The sequence below is a fragment of the Hippoglossus hippoglossus genome, chromosome 10 (genome assembly GCF_009819705.1).
Source record: "Hippoglossus hippoglossus isolate fHipHip1 chromosome 10, fHipHip1.pri, whole genome shotgun sequence".
Taxonomy (NCBI): domain Eukaryota; kingdom Metazoa; phylum Chordata; class Actinopteri; order Pleuronectiformes; family Pleuronectidae; genus Hippoglossus; species Hippoglossus hippoglossus.
The window spans coordinates 14,857,550-14,870,056 of NC_047160.1; the positions used below are offsets into that span (position 1 = coordinate 14,857,550).

The window sequence follows — 12,507 nt, forward strand, 5'->3', positions numbered from 1 at the left end:
TAATAGAAATTTAGAAATGTTTCCAAGTATTGAATGAATCATTTCCCTCTCCCCTGACTATTAAGATAACAGTGTACAACACAGGTCTGTAGAGAACATTAAGGAGGTTGTATCCTGTGTAGTTTTAATTTAAACAATTAAAAATACCCTGAGTTTATAAACTGTATACATAGTTACTACTATTAAACCTACATAAACTAAACTATGGCTGGTTATGTATAGCAGTCGTATAAATGTGGTTAGTCTTTTTTTCAATAAACCTATATGTAAAACATTTCTTTTAAACTCCTGATTTACATGAGAGCATTTCTAATGAAAACAAAATTAGAAATCAAAACTAAAAGTCAATGTTTTAAGATCAGAAAATGACCAATTGACGTTGAGCAACTTACATGTTCTGTTTGACTTTGTGGACCCTTTAATAGAATTTCAACTGCACCGCTTAAAAATGCATATTTGAGATATTAAAGACAAGACCGGGTAGTTTAGTTTTGTTGAACAAAAATATTTAAACTTTAAAGTTTTGAGCTGCTTCTTAAATTAGCTGTTTCTTCCATATACTCAATACTTTTCACATTTAAGTTTAATTTCAGTGTCTAACACACAGGAAGTTGGTTATGGTTTTGCTGAAAGATTTCCATTCAAGTGACCAAGTCTGACTCTTTGAACCTGATAACCAGCTCCAGTATTTCTCCACCAGAATTATTCTAATTATTACTATTTGAAGCAGCTATTAGACCTTAATTGAACAGTTGAAGTATTTGTAGTCGCTAATATATATAAGTACTTAAATAAAAAGCTCTAACGCCACTTAGATTAATTAAAGTTGTGTCCTGAAAGTGGAACAAGTCATCTGGCTGTTTCAAGTGAATGTCTAACTGACACGTGTGTGTGTGTGTGTGTGTCTGTCTGTCTGTGTTCGTTACTGAGTGTGTGTAATGTTTGTAACCTGTGAAGCTGGCACTCCCACACACACGCACACACACTCACTCACTCACTCACGCACACACGCACACACACACACTCACTCACACACGCACGCACGTACCCACCCTTAAACCTGAGACGACTGAACGCAGCAGATTCTCCCTGCCTCCCTCCCTGTGTCCTATCCTTGGGTGTCATATCTATTTAAGGCTCTGACGCTGCTCTTCATTTCCTCTCTGTCTCTTCCTAAAGCTCAACTTGAAGCAGCAAGGTTTAAACTTCAGCATACGAGAAAGCTGTCTGGAGGATAAGAACACGTGTTCAGAGGGGAATGGCTGTTGTGAGGAGTTGAAGCTGTCCACCTCTGGGACACCAGCAGGTCTGTTGCCATGCATGATAAGGTAGGGAAACCACACAACTGGGAGATCGTGTGAGGCCTGTTTCCTTCCTTATGATCCCTGTAGCTGATTGGTGGAGAAAAGTGAGTACAACCAGATCTGCTTCAGAGGGAAAAACCTGCTTTGTTTTGACTTATATCTCATGGATTCACTCGGTAGTCCATCCTCCTCCAACTCAGACGACGAGTCCCCTGATCGAACCCCAGCCCCGGATTCTTCTCGTCACACCTCCCACACAGGGAAGCAGAGCGGCCTCGGAGGCCTCGGCTACGGGCTCTGGGTTGCCTGGCACCAACTGAGGCCCTTCATCCCCTTCTTCCTCATCAGCTTCATGGTGGTGGCTCTCGTCTACCTGATGCAGGTGATCATCTACGGGGGGCCCTTCAAGGACCCAAGCTTCTTTGTCAAGTTCAACGAGCGCTGGCCCCGGCCCGCTCCACACCAACAGGACTCTCCAGCACCTACCATGGTCTTCAGTCCGGTCCCCTCCTCGTCCCCCCAGCAAGTCCTCCTCGAGCTGTACGGAGACAACGAGACGAGACGAGATGTTTGATCATGAAAGAACTGGAGGGACCTACTTTTTTCTGTGTGGACATGAGCAACATGGACTCCTGTTGGATTACACTGAAAAGGGATTTGAATTTGTTTCTTGCCTGTCTGTGTTTAGGGCCAATTGTTTGTCCTGGTTGCAACATACAAGACAGGGCCCACCGTATATGAGAACATTTTCCATATGGCTTCAATCTATTTGTCTCTACGGTGCTTTTCTCAAGGACACAGCATTTTGTTTTTGTCTATTTGTAAGTCAATTACATCTTAAGTGGTAAAACAGATAAATCAGTTCTGTTTTAATTAGAAAATGTATCTGTCTGACATTCATAGTAAAGCACTATGGGTCTCATGTGTTTGCCTGTATTTGTGTCTGTAGCAATTGATGTCGAACCTTGATCGAAGACTTAGTGATGTTTGTTTGTGTAGGGATGAGTATATAGCAACACCGCATACCATGAGGTGTATACCCTGAGCTAAGCTAATTTGCCATTCCAGTTCCTGTCTGGGTCTTGAAAACACACATGACTCAACAAGAAGAGACCTACAACAGCACAACACAAAAACTGGGTCAAGACCACGAACAATACACCGACAGCTATCGAATGAAACGCCCATAGAACTTAAAAACAAGCAGCCAGACATTCATGGCTATGTGAGTGTTGCCTCTTTAAAAGCTGTTTAATAGTAGAGATGCATGAGTCAAACCTTCTCCCTCCTGACACTGATGCCTCAGCCGTGGGCGTCTGCTGATACCAAGTAGTGATCTCATTTTCCCAGATATTAAACCTGCAAACCTCACTGCAGAGACATTTCTGGAATGATTTCATAAGGAGGCAGAGGCCGAGACTGAAAACTAAGTCATGGGCTGCTGTGACTGAATGAATGTAAATGAAAGATTGTTTAAAAATAATGACAAAGATGAAGAAACTGTACATTGTACTTGTTGCTTTTCACACAGGGGGAAATACCAGATGCAGTTTAGAGGCTCATGCATTTGTTCATCACATCAGGAGAGGTCTTATCACATAACAGACTGAAAATCAAAAAACCATCAGACGCACCCCCCCCTCTTCTGTTCCCTAATGAGACCTTGGAACAGATTTGAATCCAGTTGGAATTTAATTATGTCAAAGTAAAACTCCTGTCTTTTAACAAATAAATAAACGTCACAATAAAAGTGGATTCAACAGATCATAAAGGATCAATTTCATCATAATTCCTGGAACAGATGAACTGAGTCAACATACTGTTAATTTCAGGAACCTGTAGAAACCTAACTTGATCTCCTACTAAAACAGACTCATAGCCTATCACAAAACTGGATCTATGTCTGCAGCGCTGGATCTTATTTCCACTGCTGCTTTCACTTTGGGTTTTCCCCGACCGCAGAGTCTTGCACAAGTTTGTAGAGATATTTCGATATCGGCACTCGCATCACTACCATCATATCTGAGTGACAGACAATGTAGAGGTGGATACTAATACAAACAAACAACTTTAAGAGGCAGAGTGTCTATGTTCAGTCATGTGAATGTTTCATCTAAAATAAGACCTTAACAGCGATATATATGTCTGAGTGTGGAGAGGGACTTCTGCTGTTTGTGGTGTTTTACCTCATTCCACCAAAGATACAAATATGACTCACATAATGAAAAAGGACAATTTTATAATTGATTTATTTCTAGCACCTCACTGTTTCACAGAACTGTGCAAGATTGATAAAAAAAGAGAAACATTTTCCTAAATTGTTCCAAAGTTGTTAAGTGAACAGTAAAACACATTTTGACTGAGTTTATATATTTGACTTCAGCTGAACAGCAACAAAGTGACGACAGTGGGATAATGACAACTGTTGAAATGTGTTGTAACTGCAGCACGAGAAGGCAACAGACCAGTTACACTTAGTTATAAACCTACGTTTCACATCAGCCTCTTTAAGTAAGTAAGTAAGTACAGCAACAACTCTGTGTCACCTAACTCATCTAAGCAAGTGTCTGTTTTATTGCATCTAAATCAAACTTTTCATTTCTAAAATGTTTTATTTTGCCCAACAGAAGTTACACAAAGTCGGACTTTGAGTGCACCTGGCTACACAAACCTATTTATATTAAGGTTATAATGTTCAGTTCCATATCAAATGAACTTAAAGAGGTTACAGATTAACTTTAGGGTCTTTAGGAGACTCTAGTTTGTGGCGCTGTTAAATTATATTGTGTAACAGTGAGTTGTATTTGTAATATGTTGTTTAAACGCCTGTGTAATATAAGACATCTCACAAACTACAACCTCTAAAAAGATCATAAAGTTGAATCTGAAATCACAAAACAATTTTTAACTGGGGAAAGTGTTTTCTACAATCCAGAACTAATGCTTTAATTTGAAAAATAACAATGTTATGTACAGGATCAGGAATTATTGTCCACTGCTTGTTAAACAACATTTGAATAAAATAGTTTTTTTTTTAACCCAAGTTATTAATGTGTCACAAATACACATACAAGGTGTATTGTCGAATACTGTTTCTGTGCCTTACTCTATAACATGATTAACAAACTTGTACTGCAGCTCGTTTTATTTTATCACCACTGCAACATGTAAATACATGTGTTTATGTATGTTCACGTGTATATAAATGTAATGTTACTCTCATTCACATCTAGTTCATGTATTTTAAATCAATCCATTACTTCCCCCTTTTGAATAATTAACATTAGTGACACTTGTTGATATAAATAAAGAAACAATAACTTTATTGATAAAGTTTGAATGGAGACTTTTGTTTTGGGCTCTGTCAGCCTGCGGTGTGCCGGCACTGCTGCCCCCTGGTGGCGACGGGAGGAACAGCAGAGTAACGTCGCCGCTGCAGACCACGCTGACCCGTGGATGACCTCAGGGGAATGGACAGAAAAACCGCGTAAAAACAAAACGAGCCTCGGTCCCGTCCGCTTGGAAGAGAAGGGACATATTCTCATAACCTGTTAGAGGGGCCTGTGCGCGCTGGGGCGGATGGATCCAGGAGTTTGGGAGGAGCAGAGGTGAGTGAGATCCACCTGTTTGTCGGAGTCGGACGCAGAAACATGTCCGGACTCTCTCACATGTGCAGGGGGAGAGGTTCACATGACGCTCGCATGTTACCTCACATGTTCACGGTCATGCCGCAGCCGCAGCCGCGCCCGCTGCGCTGTTAGCTGGCTGCTAGTAATCAGCAGGGATGCTAACGCACAGGTGTGCTCTGCCCCGCGGCCACAGGCTTTCATGTGTCCCACCGACATGAGGCGCTCATGGGCCCCACGTGCACAGGTCTGTTCACGAGATAGAAGCTACGGTGGCCGAGAGGGATCCACACATGCAAATAGGAAAGACACGTGTGAATCAAGAAAACAACTTCAACACGATCAAAAGTCAGAAAACCTCGGTTTGAGGACACGTGCACTGCAAAAAGTCTCAACACGTGCAAAAACTACAGAGCCCCCCCTAGGGTCAGGTGGGAGGAAGAAGTCAACTGTGCACTGGGAAACACAATTATAGTTTAGTTATAGTCTCTCATTTGATATATATTTTTCTTCATGATGTCTCTGACTAAGGGAAAGTCTGCAAAAATGGCCTAATATATTCTTAATATAATCATATATATGTGCATATAGATACATGGACTTTTCCTTTATTTTCTCTGTCATTGTGCAGTAAAGAGACATGAGATTTGATGTGAGCATAGTCAGAGACATCCTGAAGAGGAATCCTCTGGAAATGATTCATAACCTCTAATGAAATATTTTTAACGAGTATCCAAATATGCTTACATCATGAATATGTTGGGCTATTTTCACAGACTTTCCCTTTAATTTTCTCTGTCAAACTACCAACCCAGGGTATAAAAGAGGGAAACTTCAACACATCTAATTTGCAGTGGTGGCAGAATAGCTGAGGTGAAAGTAGTTACATCACAGTGTAGAAACACCAGTATAAAACCTGTAAATCTTTTAAATGTTTAGTTGTGATCAAAATATTCCTAAAGTAGTCATTATGCATTTAAGCATAAATGTGCAAAAATAATATCACTAATTGTTCTGTTTATCAGTTTTTATGAATACATTTATCAATTAATAACAAATATGTATGATCGGGTATTTTTACGGGGTGCACTATGAGGTAACTACCCCAAACACGAGTTTTATTCTTTCAGGAAAAAATACATCTCACATCCATCTGTGAATGGAGCACTGCTGGTTATTCCCACATCACAGCTGGTAACTAAGGGTGACCAAGAAGAGTTTACCTACTGAGATCAGACCAGCAACATCCTTAGGGTCTTAAAATCTCTTCTTAAAACGGGTTTGAATCAGAAAGCTTTTGTGTGTTGTGTTTTATTTTCATGTGTAACTTCATTTGATTCGCCTCTGTTCTGTTATTATATGTAACTGATTATCTTTTTATTGTTTTGATTGCTGTTTGTTTCAATTCCATTTTTTCTTTCTGTGAAGCAGTTTGTAACCATCGATATCTTTGTGCCCTGGTAGATTCCAGCAGCCTTTTGTCTCTCCTCCTCTCTGCTCCTCCTCTGAAGTGGATGAAGAAATGTGGTGCTACCAGAAACCAGGGTTTGAAGCTCTCCTCCTCGCTGAGCTGCAGAGACAGCAGCAGCGCAGCCAGTTCTGTGACACTCTGCTCAAGGCAGAAGGTGTGAATACATATTTCACTGATGACTTTAAATCGTGTTGTTTTGCTGTTGAACATGTCAATTTGACATATCTCAGACTAGTTGTGTGAAGACATTTTAACATCTGTCCCCTCCTCCAGGTGTTTCGGTGCCAGCACACAGTTGCGTTCTCTCAGCGATCAGTCCCCTTGTGTCCTCCTCCACGCCAGTGCCGCCTGCAGGACAGAGTCATCTCCTGGAGTTTCAGACTCTTGACGCCTGCACGCTGCTCCGCATGGTCAGACTGCTGTACTCCGGAGAGATGGCAGGGGAGGGGGAGAAGGAGAAGCAAGAGGCTATTTCCGCTGCAGCCAATCTGGGCATCCACGGGCTGGTGGAGGTCACGAGAAGAGATCATAAAAGCAGAGACGAGGAAGGAGGAGGCCGACATGTGGAGGTGGGCGTTCAGACAGAGCCGATGATGGTGGAGGATAACAAGAGGAAGCGGGTCAAGTGGAGGAGAGAGGTGAGGGATGGGTGCACTTTGCTGTGGAAGGAGACACAGTCATATAGTGAGAAAGACATGTGGACACAGACAGAGGAGGTGCAGGGAAGCACAGCTCCTTCTACTCACTCTGCAACCTCCATTGAAACCGTTGACATGGCTGCTCTCCAGAATGCAGAACAGACAGACTCCCAAATTCTCCCCTCTCAAATTCCCCACATTCCCATATCCCTCCTCTACCTGCCAGAAAACCAACCTTCCTCTGCATCTGCAACGTCCATGCAAGACTCCACAGCAGCTGAACCCACATCTGGTGCTGTTGCGGTGCCGCCGTACAGCTCCGTCCCCCTGTCTCTCCAGCCTTTCTCCACCCTGTGTGCCACTGATCTTAAGAGATGGTGCACTGCCACTCAAGTAGCAGCCAGAGATGCCACGGAGGGCGAGGAGTGGCAGGACGAGCAGTTAAAGCGTTTCCAAGGCAACATCCCAGGATTCATAAACTCCTTCCTCAACCCAGACAAAGAGGAGGGCTCCCGCAGGGGGCGAGCGGGGCGGAGGCGTGGGGCAGGGGTGGGGAGGCCAAGGAGAGCCAGGGCAGCTGAGAGACGAGCGGGGAGACCACGAGGCAGCACAGGAGGGAGATGGAGGGGACGGTTAACGCAGACAGTGGACGTGCAGCGGGTCGGGGTGAGCAAGGTGCAGAAGCTGTTCCTGCAGAGGTGGGGGAGGAGGTCAACGAGGACGGGTCAGGGTGGAGGAGCTGCAGGCAGGAAGTTGTACCTGAAGACAAGAGCGTTTCTGAGGTCGGCCGAGAGCTATCGCAGAAGTAGAAGTCGCGGCAAAGTGTTGGAGTTCAGTCAGAGTGAAGAGATGCTGCCACACAGTCAGGCAGGAGGAGGAGTTTCCACACAGCTTGGACAGAGGACCCCAATGCAAAAGTTTAAACAGGTGAGGGTCTGTTCTGCCTGTGGTTTCAGCAAAACACTGAGGGAGGTTGTCGTTGTGGTGGGGGGGTTTCTTTTCCTTTATAATTATTTTACTGTCTTATTTCATGTTTTCTATATATATCTTTTTTTAATTATTGCTTTTTTTAATTATCACTACTTGCACACCTTTGTGGATATGTGTGGATATATTCGTCCACAAGGAACAGGAAAACAGGATATTAGGTGAGTCACAATCCAGCGATGTCATAGTTAAATGTTCAAAATGTCAAAAAAACACTTATAATAATGTACACAAATAATTATTACAACTATATATTTGAATCGTGGATTTGTGGTAGTAAAATGACAGTCTGGACTTTAACTTTGAGAACTCGGATCCTCTGTAACTGATCCACTGATTAGAAAATGTATTGTCCCCCTTGTGTGTTTGGTTGAATAAGTTTTACCTGTAGTTTTCTGACCAATCATCTCTGCTCAGTAATTTTACTGTATAATCATTACATCATAACGACACACATTTTCATTTGTTGAACATTCTGCATTTTGTTTTGTAATGCCTGGTTACAGGACGGGCTGCCTGGCAGCGGGACTCGGAGCTCGAGGGCCAAGTCAACAACATCTTTTACTCCCGTTCACTTCTGCAACATTGACACCTTATCCAGCCCCCACCTCCAGCCTTCTCCGTCTCCTGTCCTGCAGTCTCCTGCAGCCTCCTACATGCCTCCAGCTTCATCCCTCCTCCACACCACCTGCCTCCCTGCTCCGGAGCCGCCACCCCACGAAGAGCAGCCGGAGCAAATCAATCGTCTCCTGGAGGAAGTGATGATGGGACTCGACATTTTACCAAAGAGCAGCAGTGTTCGTGGTTCACGGCGTCCTCGACCAACCAGGGGCAGCAGCTGTACCTACGTCTCCTCTGGGAATAGTTTGGCCCAAAACAAACAACAGGTCTGCACCACTGGCCTCCTGGAAGCTTTTCATGGGTCTGCGCAAGTTGCCGCTGTGACAAGTGAAGCCAGCCCTTCCTCTTCTGCACAAGGTGAGGTACCTGTTCTGCAGCAGCAGGGAGAGGGAGAGATGAACGATATGCTGGAACACTTCCTTCATTCGTTTGAGGAACACGTTGAAAACTGTCGTGCCAGGGAAGAGGAAGAGACAAATGGTGAAATCTCCACTGAGCCGAGCAAGTCTTCCCCAGTCCTGAACAATCACAGAAAAACTAAGACCAAGACACAAAATCCCGTCATACGCCCTCAAACTGAATCCCATCAGGGTGAGGAAGCTGAAACACCTCCTAGTCGTTCACAGCCACACAAGGCCTCAGCTCATAGTCCCGCTCCCCTAGAAAGTGCTGAGGAAACTTCAGGGAACCACAGAACACAGAGAAAACAAGGATACAAGAAAAAACAAAAGCAATATCTCTTGTCATTAGAGAAAAGGAGGGTGAGGAGGAAGCCGGTGCCGATGAGTGATGCAGAGATTAAGATCCTTCACGACCTCAGAGACAAACAGCTCCAGCAGATTCCTGTGGTGAAACTGGAGTGGAGAGGACCGATACCAGTGAGAGTAATGCTGCAGGGAAACAGCTGTCAACGTCTGGAAGTCAAGGTGACAAAGTTTTCTAACTGCTCTCCAGTAATAGATCTGCAGATATCATATAACTGAGGTTAATGTGAGGGGGAAATTGCTTTATCGCAGCGACATAATGGGAAAGAAAATGTGTTTTTTGTCCGTGCTTATATATTTTTCAGAGTCCAGCAAAAAGAAAAATCAGTTCATCATCAGAAAAACACCTTCATGACTCATCTAAGAAGAATAAATCAGAGTTGCAGAGCAGAAAGACTTATCCCATCAGGAGTAGGTTTAGGAAAGCAGATATCATGGTGAGCATTTACCCTTTTGTACAAGATGTGTTTTGCAAACTGAAATTCACCTCATCGACTGTAGGATTAGTTATCAGGAAATTCTATTCAGACATTCATGGACTTCAGATGATGTACCTCAGGCCCTGTTCAGACCTGGTTTTAACCCCGGTCCTGAGAGATGTGATCAGAGGTGGTCAGCTCTAGGTTTGTCTGTTCACACCTGGTATCAACATGTGTCCTGAATGTGTCTCCTGTGACCACTGGTGATCCGATCCCACTTCCCAGCACTATATGTAAATATACACGTAACGTATTGTCGCTAAAGATATGAATGATTCATAATGAAACTGTAGTGGATCAGAGATGTTAAAGGAGGAGGCGGTCCTTCATATGTGACCCATGACACATTTGTGGCCGCAGGATGCATTTGGTTGATAAGACCACTATTAGGAAAGAAATCCACTTTGTCCAGTATTTTGTTTCATGGCCGTACACCTGCAAAACTAATGACTTTCCCATCAGCCTCAACTGGGAATGTGCTCTTATAGTCTGTTCCGTTTCTGTCGTTGTTTTGTATTTGTCCGAACGATTTAATACAGTTCATTTGTTTTTACAGGATAGTGTGCCCTTGCTCTACAAGCCACTTGTAGACAAACCAACCTCAGCAGGTTCCAGTCGAGGCAGGTCCAAGGAAAACGGACAACATGTAAGTTTACCTCATGATGGGATTTCAAAACCTGTGGAGCCCTTTGCCACGAATGAACAACTGGAGGAAAACCAAGAGAGACATGAGGTAGAGTTGACTGTCAAGCCACAGGAAGGGGAAGAGGAACCTACAAGGAGGGGGAGGAAGAGGAGAGCTGAGCCAGGGGGGGAAACCCGCGTTGACGCCACTGTTTCCAAAAGGATTTGCTTTGAGCCAATGACACAGCCGACCTCTGAAACATGCATACACAGCTCTGGATCTGCCAACCTACACTCTGAACAAACAAACACAGGGGCAGAGGAAGTGATTGATGTGGAGAGTGTTTCGCTGACTAGTGTAGGAGGCTTTTTGGATAGGGAAGAAAAAGGAGAAATCAAAGTCAGTGAAACAGAGGAAGGTTCGATGTACGAAGTGGCAGAGAGCAGCGCTGATGAGATCATCGATGTGGATGGAGACACTGACGGTGGAACCAACCTGGAGAACGATACAGGCGGCTGCAGAGAAGAGGCGGGAATAGGCAGAACATTACCATTTCTGTCGCACTGTGTTTCACCTCCTTCACCTTCGGCACAGGAGGGCAGCACAGGGTTAACAGGAAGCCGGGAAGAGGAGGACATCGATGTGATTGGGGATTCCAGCCCCTTACCTGAGCCGGTGATCATCAGCTGGACGGAGTCTTCAGACAAGGAGGATGGAGACGAGGACATTGACGTTGTTGGAGAAAAGACAGACTACGCCTCATCAGTGGTCTTCGCTATTGTGAATAAAGGTGAGCTTGTAAGTTAGAAAACACAGTGAGGTACTCTCACATTAGAATCTGTGACGTCCAGCCCTGTGCAAATAGACAGAGGTGTCGTTTTATTTTCTTCTCGTCTGCTTCTGTTTGTTATTTCTTACATTTCTCAGAAAATATTTCTGAATTGTTTTTATGTAGCTGTGAGTAAAGAGAGTGAATAGTGATAGAGATTAAGACGAACATGGTTTCATCATAAATATTTTATTTGTAACGTCTTAAGCTTTTTCTGTTGTTCATCTGACAATCACAAGAGGGTTTTTTGTTTTCATAAGGAAAACTGTGAGCGACTTGTTCGTGGTTTGTTCGGATTGAAAACCAGATAAGTTTGGTAAAGACGTAAAGAGAAAGAGTTGCATCATTGTGCATAAAAATGCTGAACTGATCAACCAAACCAGGACTTTATCGTTTGTGTGCAGAGATTTAGTGCGTGCTTGGATTGTTCTTTCTTTGTACTGTTGCTGTTGTTTTTATATAACAAGTTTCAAGCTTGTTGCTTCTAGGTTTGATAATTTGTTGCTGTTAAACAAATATGTTCAGAAAAGTTTGTTTTAACTGTCGAGTGTTGAAAACAACACAAACCAAACGTGTTTTATTCGTTGTAAATATAACTGTGACTGTATTCTGTTGTAAATATGATTGATAATGTTCACCTGTGTTCTGCTACAGTTTGTAAATGTTCCAGGAAAACTCTTGTCTTCCTTGTTTTACTGTTAAGTCATGTTTGACCTCGACCTTTTCAACGATTTGACCTCGAGTCTCGGACTCTGATTTCTAAAATAAAGATTTATCTTTTTTTCACTTCGTCGTATCAGGTCTATAAACATCAGTGAAAATAACGGTTCCTCGCCAGTTTGTATATTTTTAACTTCAGTTGCTCACATCATGTTTGGGAATAAAGCAGAGGACTCACCATACTTACCATATATCAATAAGCATGTTATAGCTTGATATTTTTGAATACCAACATAGGATGTATACATTTATATTTCCAATAATATAGGATTCTCACAGTTACAAAATAAAATGCAAATTTTTAATAAATATTTCAACATTTTATTATTATTTGGTGCAGCGTGATTTAATTTAAGGGGAATTTGTGGCATCGGTGGAGGTGTTGTTGTATCAGAGTGAAGATATTTTCTTTAGTGTTTTATCTTTTCTTCTGTGTCTTCTTT

At 43.0% G+C, this 12,507-nt stretch overlaps 1 protein-coding gene across 1 annotated transcript; it reads left to right on the plus strand.

Moving 5' to 3' along the window:
• The first annotated feature begins 4,710 nt into the window (after positions 1 to 4,710).
• Positions 4,711 to 12,128, plus strand: LOC117768926. The gene is made up of 6 exons (XM_034597421.1): positions 4,711 to 4,912; positions 6,395 to 6,555; positions 6,675 to 7,394; positions 7,437 to 7,966; positions 8,533 to 9,573; positions 10,447 to 12,128. The coding sequence occupies exons 1-6, from the start codon at positions 4,884 to 4,886 to the stop codon at positions 11,320 to 11,322; spliced, it is 3,357 nt and encodes a 1,118-aa protein (XP_034453312.1). The 5' UTR covers positions 4,711 to 4,883; the 3' UTR covers positions 11,323 to 12,128.
• Positions 12,129 to 12,507: the final 379 nt, after the last annotated feature.

Coding starts and splice junctions, on each gene's coding strand:
- LOC117768926 (XM_034597421.1), top strand. CDS start 4,884: ATGGATCCAGGAGTTTGGGAGGAGCAGAG. Junction 6,556..6,674: donor CACTCTGCTCAAGGCAGAAG/GTGTGAATACAT, acceptor CCCCTCCTCCAG/GTGTTTCGGTGCCAGCACAC. Junction 7,395..7,436: donor CCAGCCTTTCTCCACCCTGT/GTGCCACTGATC, acceptor CCACTCAAGTAG/CAGCCAGAGATGCCACGGAG.